The 14,459-nt window shown below is 41.3% G+C and overlaps 1 protein-coding gene across 2 annotated transcripts in view; it reads left to right on the top strand.

Moving 5' to 3' along the window:
* The window catches only part of csmd2 (CUB and Sushi multiple domains 2), a 241,768-nt gene that overhangs the window by 33,467 nt on the left and 193,842 nt on the right, over nt 1-14,459 (top strand). For both annotated transcript variants that reach the window (XM_085792239.1, XM_085792238.1), the window contains exon 3: nt 5,633-5,745. In XM_085792239.1, the coding sequence (XP_085648365.1) occupies nt 5,633-5,745 (113 nt within the window). The remainder of the gene's footprint in view (nt 1-5,632; nt 5,746-14,459) is intronic.

Below are 14,459 nucleotides of genomic sequence, written 5' to 3'. Positions count from 1 at the left end.
TTCCCCCCTCTTTCACCCTTACTTCACTCTCCACTGAGAAGTCTGTGTTAAATTACTTTGCTGTTTAAGTTTTCATACTTTGTCACCCTCCTTCATCTGTTCAAAGCTGCTCAACTCACTGCTAATATTTATCCCTCCCGCTCCTCTCTTCTTCTTCTTTCCTCCCCTCGCCGTCCATTCCACTCTGCTTCTCCCCTCCTTGTATCAGCTGCTCTCCCTCTGCCGTCTCTCTAGAAACGCTGGCTTGTTAATGACTTCACTGCGGTTTGTCTCTCAGTTGGCTCCGACTGCGGTTGATTATCTCAACATCAGCATTCAGCGTCGGAGACATCTGAGAGACTCTCCCCGCCCTTTGCTGTTCGACCTCGATGCGCAAACACCTTGTGATGTCACACACGCATGAATATTAACAAGCACTCGCATGCTACAGCCTGTCCTTTCATTTTCCACGAGAAAGAAAATAACGGTTAACCCGTTTAATTTCGGGAAGATGTCAGTCTTGTTTGAAATATTGATGGCTTGTGGGATCTGTGGAAGGCTGTGTATGAGATTTACAAATTGTTGCTGCCTCCAGCTAGTTTGTGGTGGAGCCGAGTTCTTTCTGGACAAGGTAATGTGATGATGAGCAGCCATAACAGGCTGGAATCTCTTAGCACAAACTAAAACATGGCACATTATAGTGTTCACGTTTACAATGATTAAAATTTTAGAGTTAATGTGACCCATGTGATTACTGGTAACACATTTGCAGGCTCTCAGATTAAATGCAGTGAGTTTTTAACTGAAATTGAGAGCGCTGAAGGCGAGTCATAAAACTCTATCAAGGCAAGATCACGCCCTTGGGCAAAGTGATGTGGTACATTACAGCTTACCCAAAGAGAAAGGATGAGGAGGCTGAGAGAAATACAGGCTAAGTGCCTGTGAAAGTCTTCTTATTAGCTGGAGGAATCAAATCATGTGTGTGGGAACCGAGTGCCATTTTAACCTCTGTGAAGCTACAGTACACACTCAGCTTTTTTTTTTCACTGGACAGTTTGAAGAGAGGGAGGACAGTTTGGCTTTTTTTTTTTATGTTTCAGGCCTAGTCCACACGAACATGGGTATTTTTGAAACTGAACTTGTATGGCCACCGGTTTAAAAAAAAAAAATCCCGTCCACACCACCGGTGTGATAAAAAAATATCTCCGTCCATATGAAACACCATTTTAGCCAATCACAAGGCTGGAAAAATTCATACCTGAAAAACAACAATGGCGAACCGAGGCCGGGCAGATTCCTTCGTGTGGACCGACAGCGAAGTTGAGTTACTTCTCACTGTCACGTCAGCCGGTCACGCCAACAACACATTACTACCCCCCCCCCAAAAAAAAAGAGAAGAAAAAAACATATAATTATGTTTTTTAGTTCTCTGGTTTTTTAAGAGACCGCAATGATTTGTAAATTATTATTATTCATATATATCATTATTCAAAAACACCATAAAAGATGAAAAAACAATCCTTATTCAAATCATATAATATTATACAACTGCAGAACAGAAGAAAACACAATAATCAGTTATTTTGCACAAGTCTCAGCTCTTAAATGTGTGTATGTAGTACTGTATGCTCCTGACTGGTCATAGATTTTGCTCTTAGCGAAGAACAAATCCTGGAAAAGAAAACATTCATGAATGCCACAATCTTTGTAAAAACTTAGTAAGTAGGAGATAAGGACAAATTTGTTCTTAAGAACGGTTTGTGAATGAGGACCATTGTTCTGTAGCCAAAATCATAGAAGAGCTGGATTGTAGACCCACTTTGCATTGCTGTTACTCTGATGGACACTTAGTGAGTTAAGAGCTTAGTGAGCACAACAGAACATCCAGTCCTGGTCTTGATCACTGATAAGTTATAGCTGCATAGGTTCTCGTATCGAAACAGTACACACACACACGCACACACACACACACACACACATTCACATAATAATGCACACATTGTTCTTCACTCTTCACTTCAACTTCCTTCTCTTCTCTCTGCCTCTCTCTTACCAACCATCATTTATTACTTAATGTCTCCCCTCTGCTCAGCCATCAAATCTTGCTGCTGTATCTATTTTTTCTTTTTTCCCCCCTTCTTCCTCTTTTTTATCCTCCCTCATCCCTCCTTCTGTGGGAGAATCAGCTGCATCAGCACTGTTGTTACCTTCCACCCTTGAACACCCACGCGCACACACATGCACACACATATACATGCACACATTGACTGAGTTTAAAGGATGAACAACCTCATTTAGTCTTGTCTGTTTACAGCTGTTAACACACATGTATTTTGAGGGGGGGGCGGGGCAGCTGGCAGCAACACACCCACATGCAGCAAAACGTCCAAATGAATCACACTGCATGTGTGAGAGCGTGAATTGCTGAATGGCTGCGAAGCCTAATGAAGGAGTTGCTTGCTCACCATGACTCATCCTCAACCCAACGCAGCCTCATAGTTGGAGTTGATTCATTTCTCTTACCTTCTAACTCTTCATATTCCATCCTCCCTAAACCTCCTCTTACTCTTCAGTGCTGATGTCTCCTCATTACAATGTGTCCACTTTTTCCCCCCATACAGCAGTCTCTCTGCACACAAAGTCTGTCTCCCTCTCCGCCCGTCTGCCCCTCTCTCGTTCCCATGGGTAACGGTTGGATAATTGGAAGCAGAGGTTCTTCATTGAGATGATGCTGAGGCCAGTCAGGTGGAAAGCCCTCTTAATAGACCCCTGCTCTCTCTCATGCAACCACACACACATGCACTTATGCAAACACTTATACACACATACAGCATATACTCCTCAGTGTGGATGCAGCCATGCGAAAATACACCTATTCTTCTCCACGGAGGCCCCCATTTCAGAGATTATTCAGCTTTCCATACAGTGGAAACAGCCGGCGATTTCCCCAAACTCTCGCTATTTTTCTTAACTTTATCTCGTTCTCTTTCTCTCTTCCTGTCCCTCAGTCTCGTTCGCCCTCCCTCCATCAATTTACCACTCACTTGAGACACCTGCGCTGCATATCCTTTATTTTTTGTATCGCTCAGTTGCAATCATATATCGCATCTTTTTCTTGATAACAAGCAATCCCCCAGCTGGCTTTTTCTCAATGCCGGCTGCACGTCTCAGATTGCCACAGCCCATATCTCATGGAAATATTTAATCTTTCCTTCGCATGTGAAGCCTGTTTCTGTGTGTTTTCTGAAGGTATCCATTTTGTTTTCTCTTAGAGAAATGATTTAGGGCCGTATCTGGCTTAAGCCAGATGATTGTGATTTGAAATGCGACAAGTAAAGAATCCCTCTCCAGTTTGTAGACCCTCCCCCCTCCCCGCCACCTCTCCATCTCTTCAGTTCCTCCATACCCTCTATCAGCCCCCCTCCTTCCCCGCAGTGTGCTGCTGAACCAAGATGGCTACCTTCCAACTCAATTTGCGGTCAGCGATGGGGCTATTTGCATGAACATGTGTCCCATCGTTTAGCTGATATCCCACCGTGACAATCTCACAGAAAGGAGTGAAATAGTGCATATATTAAAGTCCTCTTCCCTTTTTGGTCCAATTCATCTTTCCAACACTCGTGTTTTGCAATTTTTCACAACCTCCAATGTGATAGGCTACTTGAGGATTAAGAGAAACACTGAGGCCTCTCTTAACACCTGGAGATAAAGGGAGGGATGTAATAGACTGTAAAGAGTGGGTTACACATGCAATAAGAGAGTACATGTGGGAACCGAAAATGAAAATTAAAGCGACACCTGGGAAGAGAAATTGCAAGGATGAGCTCAAAATGAGTTGTGCAACATTGTCCTTTATCACAATCTGTAGATCTCTCTCTCACACACACACACACACACACACACACACACACACACACACACACACACACACACACACACACACACACACACACACACGTTTCCTGACTATGCACACATGTATCAAGTCATGTCACCTGTGTTGAGTGGCAGAAAAGGAATGAACTCCTGTTTTTTTTGTATGTGCATGTCTTCGTGAGCACTGCCAGAATGTGGGTTGCAGATGTGAAATGGATTTAATAGCTGAACCTGGTGAAGCTGCAGCTGAAAGCTAATAAGCCAAGGCTCATTACTCAAAACTATACAGTAGCTTGTTTCTAACATAATTTTAGTACACTGGTTATTAGTCCCTCGGAGATTTTATTTGCCACACTACTTATTACAGTATTTTATTAAACTTTTCCAACCATACAACATTCTGTCCAGTTTAAGGTCTGAAATCATGGTAAAATCAATAGTTTTACTAGGTGGTTGTACTTCAACTAAATGTACAGTGAGACTTTATCACTGAAACAAGTAGTAGCCTTTTCAGTGGCATGCAAACGTTTGGGCACCCCTGGTCAAAATTTCTATTAATGTTAAGCAAGTGGAAGATGAACTGATCTCCAAAAGGCATAAAGTTACAGATGACACATGCACATACATTTAGTATAATTTTCATCTTTTACATTTTCAAAATGACCACAGTAAAGGTTTGGGCACCCTGCATAGTTACTGTAGATCCCCATTTGGAAACTATCATAGTGTAAATAGTAAAAAGCTTGTCTGATGCGTTGGTCAAAGTTATCTGAGAGCGCAAGTCTCCTGGATTTCCCATTCTTTATTGCAAAAGAGTGTTTCATGTTTAATTTACGCCTTTTGGAGATCATTTAACTTTTAGTTGTGACCTGCACATTCACCACTACATCCCAGACACGCCCTCTGGGCGGAGTGATTTAAAAAGCACAACTAGTTCTGAGTATTTGCTTCGTGTGTTGTAATAAATAAATGAATAATAATAATAATATAATACATAAATAATGATACATGATTATGTCATAGCGTGGTGAATGTGCGGGTCACAACTTGTCCACCAGAGCATTTTGGAGTTGTTGCATTGTGTATTTGATGAGTTTGATGAGGGACAGGGGACCTTGTACTGTTCACCTCCATTGTGTTCGCTGAGCAGCTCACGTCTCTGCCCCACGGATCTCAAAACAACATGCACAATTGCATATTTAAGAATTATGGGTAATGAACCTACCCCCATGACTATAGGGATTTTGGCAATAGGTGAATTTACCAAAAATGTTGAACTATCCCTTTAAAGACACATAAGCACCCAGTGTGAGAGAGGAGTTGTATTGTGAAGTAGAGATGTTCACCGCAGCTGTAAATGACTAATATTTCCTGTTCCCGTTCAATCCGGCATATAAAACCTGCTGCTGGGTCATTAGAAATGGCTGTTTACTCTGAGGATGACAATTTTATGTGTGTTGCCTGATCATCTGTTGGTTCATTCCCTCACTGGCTGCTGTGTTTCTGATTCACTGCCGGTAAATGATTGCAGTTACTCTGTCTTCACTGATGGAGAGAAATCTGTTGAGGTTTTCTGTCCTGTTGAGGTCTTGGCATTTTAATAATTTGTGGATGATTCAGAGCCTCGTTACACAAAAAGTTATCCTTGAATGCCTGAGGGAACAGCTGGCTTGATGGAAGCGGGCTTCATACCTGACCTTGTAACCAACTGTGCTGCTGATTGGATCTTTTTTTTTGCTGTCTGACCGTTATTGTCCTTCTGTCCATTTGTTCTCAGGTTAACGGGGTTCCAGCTGCCTTCACCCATTGTGAGTACGGGCTCCAGGCTTACACTGTGGCTACTGTCTGACTATGCAGTCAGCGGGCAGGGATTTAAAGCCATCTATGAAGGTAATGCAACTTCCAGTTGTTTGTCTGTGTGTCAGTGATGTTTATATTTTTTTTTCTTAAACCATGAATGCGGATGTGATAAATTCAAGGTCAGTCTCAAACCCACTCAAATCTCTGCCTAGATTTCTGACAGTTTGACTCATCAGTCAGATACTCCTTGATTCATCTCTGCATTATTACTCTCATGTCAGTAATTTATGCCATTAATTTCAAACAGGATGCAATCTTTTAGCCACTCTTGTTGCTGTTTTTTAGTTCAAAGTAAAAAGGCTTTTGAGCAAAACCACTTAGATATCCTAACAAATAGGATAAAGGAAGCGTGAAGGAGAGAATATGGTGTATACTGTGACTCACAGTAAAGGTAGCAGCATTCATTCAACTAATTGTATCATGAGATGGTTATATTCAAAGCCATTCTATCCAGATAGGTTATCATCGCTCCCTTCCCAGGCCAGGACAGGGACCTTTATCATGGTGACATGGAATGCTTTATGACCCATGGTGGGATGATATTAATGATGGCACTCTTCAAACCCACGCAGGAGGAAAGGCAAGCCTGGGGAGGAGAGGGAAATACAAGCCAGTGACTAATTAGGCTAATTACCTGACAGGAGTTTGTCAGTCTTTTTGAGATATTGTGAATATGGGGATGTGGCTCAATGGAGCAACATCAAGCGACTCAGGAGGCCCAAGACCACACTCCATGACTGGATAGAGCTAAAGATAAAAGAGCAAAGAGACTGTTTGTTAACTCCAGTGGGAGGCAATTGGGGCATTGGGTGCCTTTCTTTCTCACCAGTGGAAACAAAACTGTCAGACTTGTCAAGCTTATGACCTTGCATGATGAAATTGTCTCTTGCTGCAACTATGTTTGCAGAAACGTTAAAGCAAAGGTTGATGTAGTGTTCAACACTGAATGATTGACTTTGCTAGTTTGAATACTTTTATTACTTCAGCTGCTTGCTTCTCTTTGTTTTATGTCTACATGCATGTATTGTATTGTTTATGACAAACATCGTCAGTGCAGCCATGCCACATGTAAATCTTAAAGGAATAGTTCACCAAAAAATGAAATTCAAAGTTCATCTGGAGACCCGGGAGGGTGGTTCGTAGTCCAACGAAATCCTTATATGAGAGTCAATAGCACCAGACACAAAAAGGTCCATAAAACTACACAAAAACCTTGTAATCTTCCTCCGTTCTGCTCATCCGCTGCAATCCAAGTCTCCTGAAGTGGTTCAGTTCAATACAAGACTGTTTAGGCTGTAAAAATGTCCTACTGTAAATGTCGCCGTTTCGTCCTGGATGTCTTATGCTGAAGGAGGCTCGATCGAGGAGAATAGAAAAGTCGTCAACACAACGTAAGTGCGTGAGGCCACCTCAATTCTAAGGGTCAAACAGCAAAGCTCAGATTCTTATACTAGAAAGGTGGACCAAGACTGCAAAGGGAAGATGTGTTAACATCCAATTGGCCATAGTGCATAAACATGAAGATAAGGATTCACACCAGCTAAGAAATGGCCTTGGCATGTTCCTCAGAGAGAAAGTAGGGCAGATAACTGACCCCAGCAGTAATCTAATAGAAAGTCCTCTAATTCATAGCTCTCCACTATAACACAGAGGGATTGACCATTAACTACACAAACTATCTAGGGAAGTGAAATTATCCTCTAACAATGACTGAATTTCATTTTTTAGGGAACTATTCCTTTAAGTTTTGTGAGAGACAGGATCCAGTGAGACAGGATTAGGGTTTTGGAAGCCTGTTGAGCAACAGGGGACATTGAGTGTAAAGCCATAATTACCTGTCACCCTCATATGACAGTGGCGAGACCCAACTGCAGTGGCCGGTGTCACATGGGAGAAGAGAAAGGCCCCCGCCGTGCTGACATGTGGCGCTGCCCCCTTAGGTTAGAGGAGATATGCAAAACACAGAATCATTTCACCCCAAGTGAATGGATGGAAGGCTACCCACAGTTGTCTTTATATCACACAGCACATGTACAGTATGAATGGTAGGGCTCTGTTTCTTATTCTACAGATAACACAGAGTTATGAACCCATTTCTGTCCCCTTCATTCTGCTTTGTTTTGTCTTCCCTGTTATGTTCCTTCCTGTAGCTTCTCTGTGTCACTGCTGCCCCATCAGGGCTCCCTGGCAGAAAGGCCAGAGACAATGAGCCTCCCCCCCTGTGGCTACACCTGTTTTATCTGATTAGAATTAACATGAAGCTTAAAATCAGCTGGATGGTCAACAATACCTTCTGGGTATATTCCATGCTGACTAAAGCACACACTCAAATTAGTGTCATGAAAGACATACTGTATGTCTCTCTGGCCATATTCTGTGATATTTGTGTATAGTGTCAAGTAATAATTAGTTGGCTGATAAAAAAAAGTTTTTAGGTTTTAATATAAAATTTGCCCAACACATTGTCACTGCGGCGCTTTTCTTCTTTTTATTTGGCAGTCTCATACTTGCTGTCGGCAGGAGTCATTTGAAGTTTCAAATAACTTTTCTGCTATTGAACTACCCAGGAAGCAGAGAAACACCAGGAAGATGTCACAAAACCCGACACACTGCTTTGTGCCGCCTTGTATAAAAGTCAGTTTGACCAGGAGCCACTGGCACAGAGCCACTGTTCTGCTTTGATTTGATTAGTTCACAGTTAGAAATAGTCCATGCTGGTCAGCGGGGAACAAGTTGGAGAACAGGCAATAAGCAAAGATACATAATCATAGATCTCACTGTGTATCGTCTCAGGGAGTTACTCGTAATCCGTAGCTCGGGCTCATTTTGCCCTTTTCTCATATGGTTTTCTCTGTCTATCGCCACAGTTGTTGTTTATTTAAGCTGTTTGTTACACTCCATTTGAGCCGAAGATACTCATAAACAAATAACTTATTGTGTGACCAGTCTTTTTCTCCTTCTCTAACTGCAAACGTTTCCATGTTATAGAGCAATAAAATGGGATGGGCAACCACAAAAGCATATGCATAATGGAATTCTATAGCACATAATCACATTTTATTGTCTGACAGAAAGCTCAGTTTATTACTGCATGTCAATAGCGCCTCTTAAGCTGCAGTCCTTAATGGACCAAGTTAAACCATAACCAGAGTGTCAAATGATGTGTTTATTTTAGGGAATCTTTGTATTCCCATAATTGACTATGTCTTGCGTAAAGTGGCGACACAAACTCTCCACTGTCAGGTTCCTTTTTCTTCTCTGCCCCAAACAAAAAAGTACAAGCCTAAGTGGTGTGTGTGGAGGAAGTCGACTCTCCAGTCGCCTGGTTAGACCTCCAATCATTGTAGTTGGCGATACTCTGAATGTAGCTTTTTCATGCCACAGCTGTGCTGCAGCTGTGTTATGTCACTTCCATGGTTTCAGTGACTAGCCAGATGTAAATCATGACTTGTTTTTAAACATCAGCATACATCTGGAATTAAATTCATGTATATTTACATTAGGATGCTAAAAATAGACATAAATTGATATGTTAATTAATATACTTTCCATTATCTCTTAATCCTCTCTGCTTGTAGAGGAGACATCTGGAATTATGGGTTATCAAAATCAAAGTCAAAGTCAGCTTTATTGCCAAATCCACAATATGTACGGGACATAATATAATCAAAATTGTGTTTCTCTCAGACCCTTGGTGCAGACAGTAAATAAACAAACAGACAATAAACATTTAAAAATCTAAATCTAAAATACCAGTCTAGAATAAATATGAATAAAAAAACTAAGCTAAACTAGTAGTAAAAAATAAAGTAGAAGGCACAATAGCAGCAGTAGTAAAGTGCAAAAGACAGTAGTGCAAGTATTGTCATGATGTGCATGTAAGTTCACTGTATCACTGTAGCAAAACTGAAAAGGCTATTATTATATTAGCTTTAACAGAGGCTTGTTGATTGTTGGAATTGATCATGCTCCCTTTGTCTTAAGCTAAAGCTTAATGGACAGGACAACACTGTCCTATCTTTAGCTGTGTTGCCTGCCCATGTGAGCCGCTGCACGGCCAAAGATGACAACTGTTGTTTTTTGGCTTTGTCGTAATAGAGTGCATGGTCTTGGCTTGTTATTTGGAAAGGATCAGTGTATCTCTGATTATGTTTCTATGCAAATATGTACATACATTTATCTGTCTGCCTTTGTATGTCAGTATAAGTATCTTCATGTGGCTTTTACTCACTGGACATCCATCCATTCGCTCAGTTAGGATGGGTTTCTTTTTTTCCTCGGCCTGGCTTTCCTTTCCTCAGCGCGGCTTTTGGCAGTAAAACCTCAGTGTTCTACAGCCTGTGTTTTTTTATTAGGCCCATGCTCACCATCCACCATTTTGGTGCGAGCCCATCTCGTCTATATTAGATATCTGTTCTGTTTCAGCCCACACTGCAATAAGCCTAAGTGCTGCATAGTCCATCTCCCCAACACACTGCGTAATGGCCGAGACCACTCTGGAATCTCTCCCCTCCCGTCACCATGGCAACCACCAGACTCCTTTTTTTCCTTGTCTTATTCTTCTCTTTCTCTTCTTCTTTTCTCCATTCCTGCAAACTCTTTATTCATGTTTAATCTGTAGCCATAGAGAAGGAGGCTAACGGAGGCAAAGGGAATTAGAAACATTTGCTGAGCGTCTGAAAATATCTACTGGGAATAGAAGGAGAGTCTTATCTCCTCATGTCTTACTGCATTCCTTATGCTCCACCATTGCACTGTTTTTTTTCTCCATCTTTTTCCTCTCCTCTCTTAGTCCTCCTTTCCTCTTTTTCCTTCTTCGCCTCGCATCTCAACCCCAGCGCCTCCCATATATTTGTGCCTTTTCCCTAATGTTATCACTCCCTCTCCCTCTCCCTCTTGAATATTAAAGTACCGTGATGATTATCCAGTCATGTGTTGCCAAGTTTCTCTTCCGTCTGTCTTAGTTGCATAGTCAATGTGCCTCCCAACTGGGTCAGCTGAAGGAAGAAAAAAAAACAAAAAAAAAACACACAGCCAGCCCTGCAGCACGACTCAAGCAGTCTGCCTCCTCAGCATTAAGTCACTGCAGGTGTCTGAAATAGGATAAAAAAGACAATATTTCACCAGTCTTGTGTGTTTTTTTCTCCAACTTCAAATTACTTACCGTATGGCCTGACTCTGAGGGGAATTATAAATCTATCTCTATTCTACGTATTCTTTGCACTGTATTATAAAACTTGAAAATAAAAAAATCAGTCAGACAGTATTTGCGTTTCTAGTTAGTCACCATGACGTGTTTCTTTTTTCTTTTTTTTCCTCTGAAATTGAGTTAAGGAGCATCAGAGGGAGTCCTCCCAGCAACACAGCCTGCTCCTGCAGCCATCAGAGCTCATCTACAATAGTGTCTCTATCCTCTACCCCCCCTCCACCACCACTGCCCCCTCTCTCCCTCGTTCATATTAGCATGAGAGAGAGGAAGGTGGGGGCTGAGTAGATGGAGGGTGATGAGAGTGCAGTGAAGCACGAGTGAGTCCAGTGGCTAATTGAAAAATGAGGCCTGTCCCCCCTTAAGTCGAGGGAGTTGGCCAAACAAAAGTGCGATGACAGAGGCGAAAGAGTCCCGCAGTAAGTTGTGGCCCTGTTTGTGTGTGTTGTACTTGAAAGACAGGAGGCGAGGGGCTTTTGTTACCTGCCGAGCACCTCGGAGATTTTGTCCTTTTGCTGCTGGTTCTGGTGAAATTGGTTTAGGTAAGAAAAGATGCACAAAAGTATTTATTTTTTTCTTTTAGCCAAAGAGCGATTTACTCTGAATGACCCCGATTTCACATTCAGCATCATTCAGCAGCTCTATTATAGTCCTGTCTTTCCTCTATTAATATATACCGCCTTCACACAATATTAGCAATGCAGCCTGCTCTTTAGAGATTGTATTTCGCTACTAATAATATGGGCCACTTTTTTGATTAAATGTGACCAGTAGCCTCCAGCATGAAACAATCATCACTATGTAAGAATAAGTGATGAGAATGGATTAATAAAAAATAAAAACATGAAGAACATGCCAAAAACACATGTACACAAATTAGTCCAAAAAAATAAAGCCAGCTAGGCTACAAATGATTTTTTTTTATTTTTAGTCCTGGGAACACTTATGTGTCAGTGCTTGCATTTGAATAAGAATATGGCTGTTGCACATGCAGCGTGCGTGTTTGTGTTGCCCCATCATTCCACGGATGACTTTGTAGCGGTTATGGAGCTTTTGCTCTGTCAGGAAGCATTAGCATTGGTTAAACTGGTGCCTCCACAGATTTGGCACACAGTTGTAGGCTATTGTCATATTATTGTTACTGTTGTGTCAAAACAAGCTCGGCTATTATGGAAGCTAAACTGGAGATGAAGTTGATTTAACATGGATGAGTCCATAGACCTTGATCCATGAACTCAAATTTCAAATTCCTGTTTCATCTAAAAAAACGCACTGGACCTTTTTCACAGCCACCAAGTTTTAGCGATTATGATGCTTTTCTGCACGGAGCCTGTCTGAATTCATCTTTCGCGAGTGAGTAGGACCTCTATTTGGTATATTTTGTGAAGGGTTACATTTCATGAATTCAGTGTATGATATGACATTGAGCTTATTTTTTTGTGTGCCTTTTTTATGAAACATGCACTATTCAAAGCGGTCCCTCTGATGGCCTTGTGTTTAACTGAGTTTCAGTTTGCCTTGCGTGTAGAGCTTGATATCAATGAGATGGCAGCTAATAGCTCAAATGGCACTGAGTCTAATGCTTTGGATGGAGAATCGTTTATGTCAGAATTAGATGATGGCTTGAATCATAAAGAAACTTAAAACTGGCTTTTGCAATTTAACAAAAGCCACTGACATTACAAATTGTGAAGAGATATAAATGTAGTCTGCCTTACTACAGCACATTATTCAGGTAACTATGTGATCTTTATATGGTATATAGTGGGTAGTGTGCTGTGAACATTAGGTTCTAATACTGTTAACTTCTCTAACCCTATTTTACAATTGGTATCCATGCACTTTTTGCCCATAATTTATCATTGCCTGCTACTGGAGAGGATTCAGTTTTATGTTACTCCCTTAGTTCAGTGCTGCTTTTATTGGACCTCTTATAAATAGCAGCGTTATCTTGCTGTATTAGTGCCAAAGGACTGCTGCTTAGCTCCCTGCCACTAGAACATCTATATGTAATTTAACATCATTAGGTATTATTTGAGTAGTCAAATTTTCTGCACCAAAGAAAGGGTTTTTAGTACATTGAGTGAAGTGAAGCAAACTAACATCTTTGTTTCTGTATGAAGAATTAGCTATACAAATAAAATAAAAATGAAGCAAAAATGAATATGTCCAACTGAGTTCAGGAAGAGCTGTAAATACTGAATGGCGCAACATGGATGTGGATAAAGGGCATCAAGCCCTTTAACATCCTGTGTCATTTTTCTGACACTACCAGTCTGTCACTGGAGTGGTAGTTGCCATGGCAGCATCAAAGCTTTTTGTAATTTGGATTGTAAATGGCAGCCATGTAAGAGTTGAGTAGAGCCTTGAACAGAAATACGGCAAGACATTAGAGCCATGTGGATGCCTGCAGACCTGGCCACTGTCCACATTTTTTGGTGAGTGTGTCCACGGGCGTATTAGGATTCAGTTTTTGTTTACTGATGTCTGCTCTCATGCATGCAGTGACTCAGCAATGTGCTTTCCATACCATTTTCCATGTGGATGAAATCCTGATGTGGAGGAGGCTCAAACAAAACAAACACAACGGTTTGTTTTCCTGAGCGGGTCATCAGAGACCAAGCAGGTCCAGATCATCTTGATGCTATATAATAATATTTGTCTGCTTCAAAGAAAGTAAAACCTCGACCTTGTGAACATTCCCTACATATATACATACTTTTTTTTTTGTTATTGTGAGAACTGATTCAACAGTGCAGCCTTGCAAAGCCTCTATTAAGCCCTGTAACAAAACACTATTTAGTTTGCAATTTCTGAATGTTTTCCACATAAGCCTGTTTAAACCTGATGTGGCTATTGTTTTTATTTTTTGTCTTTCTTTTCTATTTTTATCTTTCTTTGCTGCATGTTGGTACAGTTATCTGGAAACACCAGCTTCAGTAAAACTTTTGTACTTTGAAATGTTACTGCAGTTCCTGTAATTGATTGCATATAATGTGTCACTGTTTTAAAAAAAAATCCAAAGTAAATTCAGCCTTTTATTGGACACAATAGTCCCTAACAAAACAAACCCTGGTGATGCTGCTTGGACTATTAATTACACACCTGCTCTAACTAAGCAGAATGCCATTCTAATTGTGTCATAGAGATAGTGGGTCCAGTGTAGTTGCAGCACAAATTAAGAACTGCTCTCAGCAACAATTGTTCTCACATGGTGCAGATTCTGCTCCAGAGGAAACCACAGTGGCAGCCAAGTACACTGTAGCAGGAGGAAGGAAGTGCTTCTATTAGAATGAGGTTCAAGAGCCTGAAAGTAGATGTTAGATAGAAACCGGCTCTTATGGCTGCAGTTTTACTGAATGTACAGTATGTGCTCATTTTCTTGGAGGATGTGTGTTGCCTGGCACGGCCGTGTAAGCAGAGCCTCGGCTCTGGCAGATTGTAGCTGTTATTAGTGTCTGGCATCATGGGAGTCAGCCGCCAGCGTGTCTGACCGTTAAATGCTTCTGACACTTAATTAATAGCTGATTGTTGAGCG

Source organism: Trachurus japonicus, chromosome 11 (genome assembly GCF_045865225.1).
Source record: "Trachurus japonicus isolate A0001 chromosome 11, Traja_1.0".
NCBI lineage: Eukaryota > Metazoa > Chordata > Actinopteri > Carangiformes > Carangidae > Trachurus > Trachurus japonicus.
This window is presented reverse-complemented; position numbering and strand designations above follow the sequence as displayed.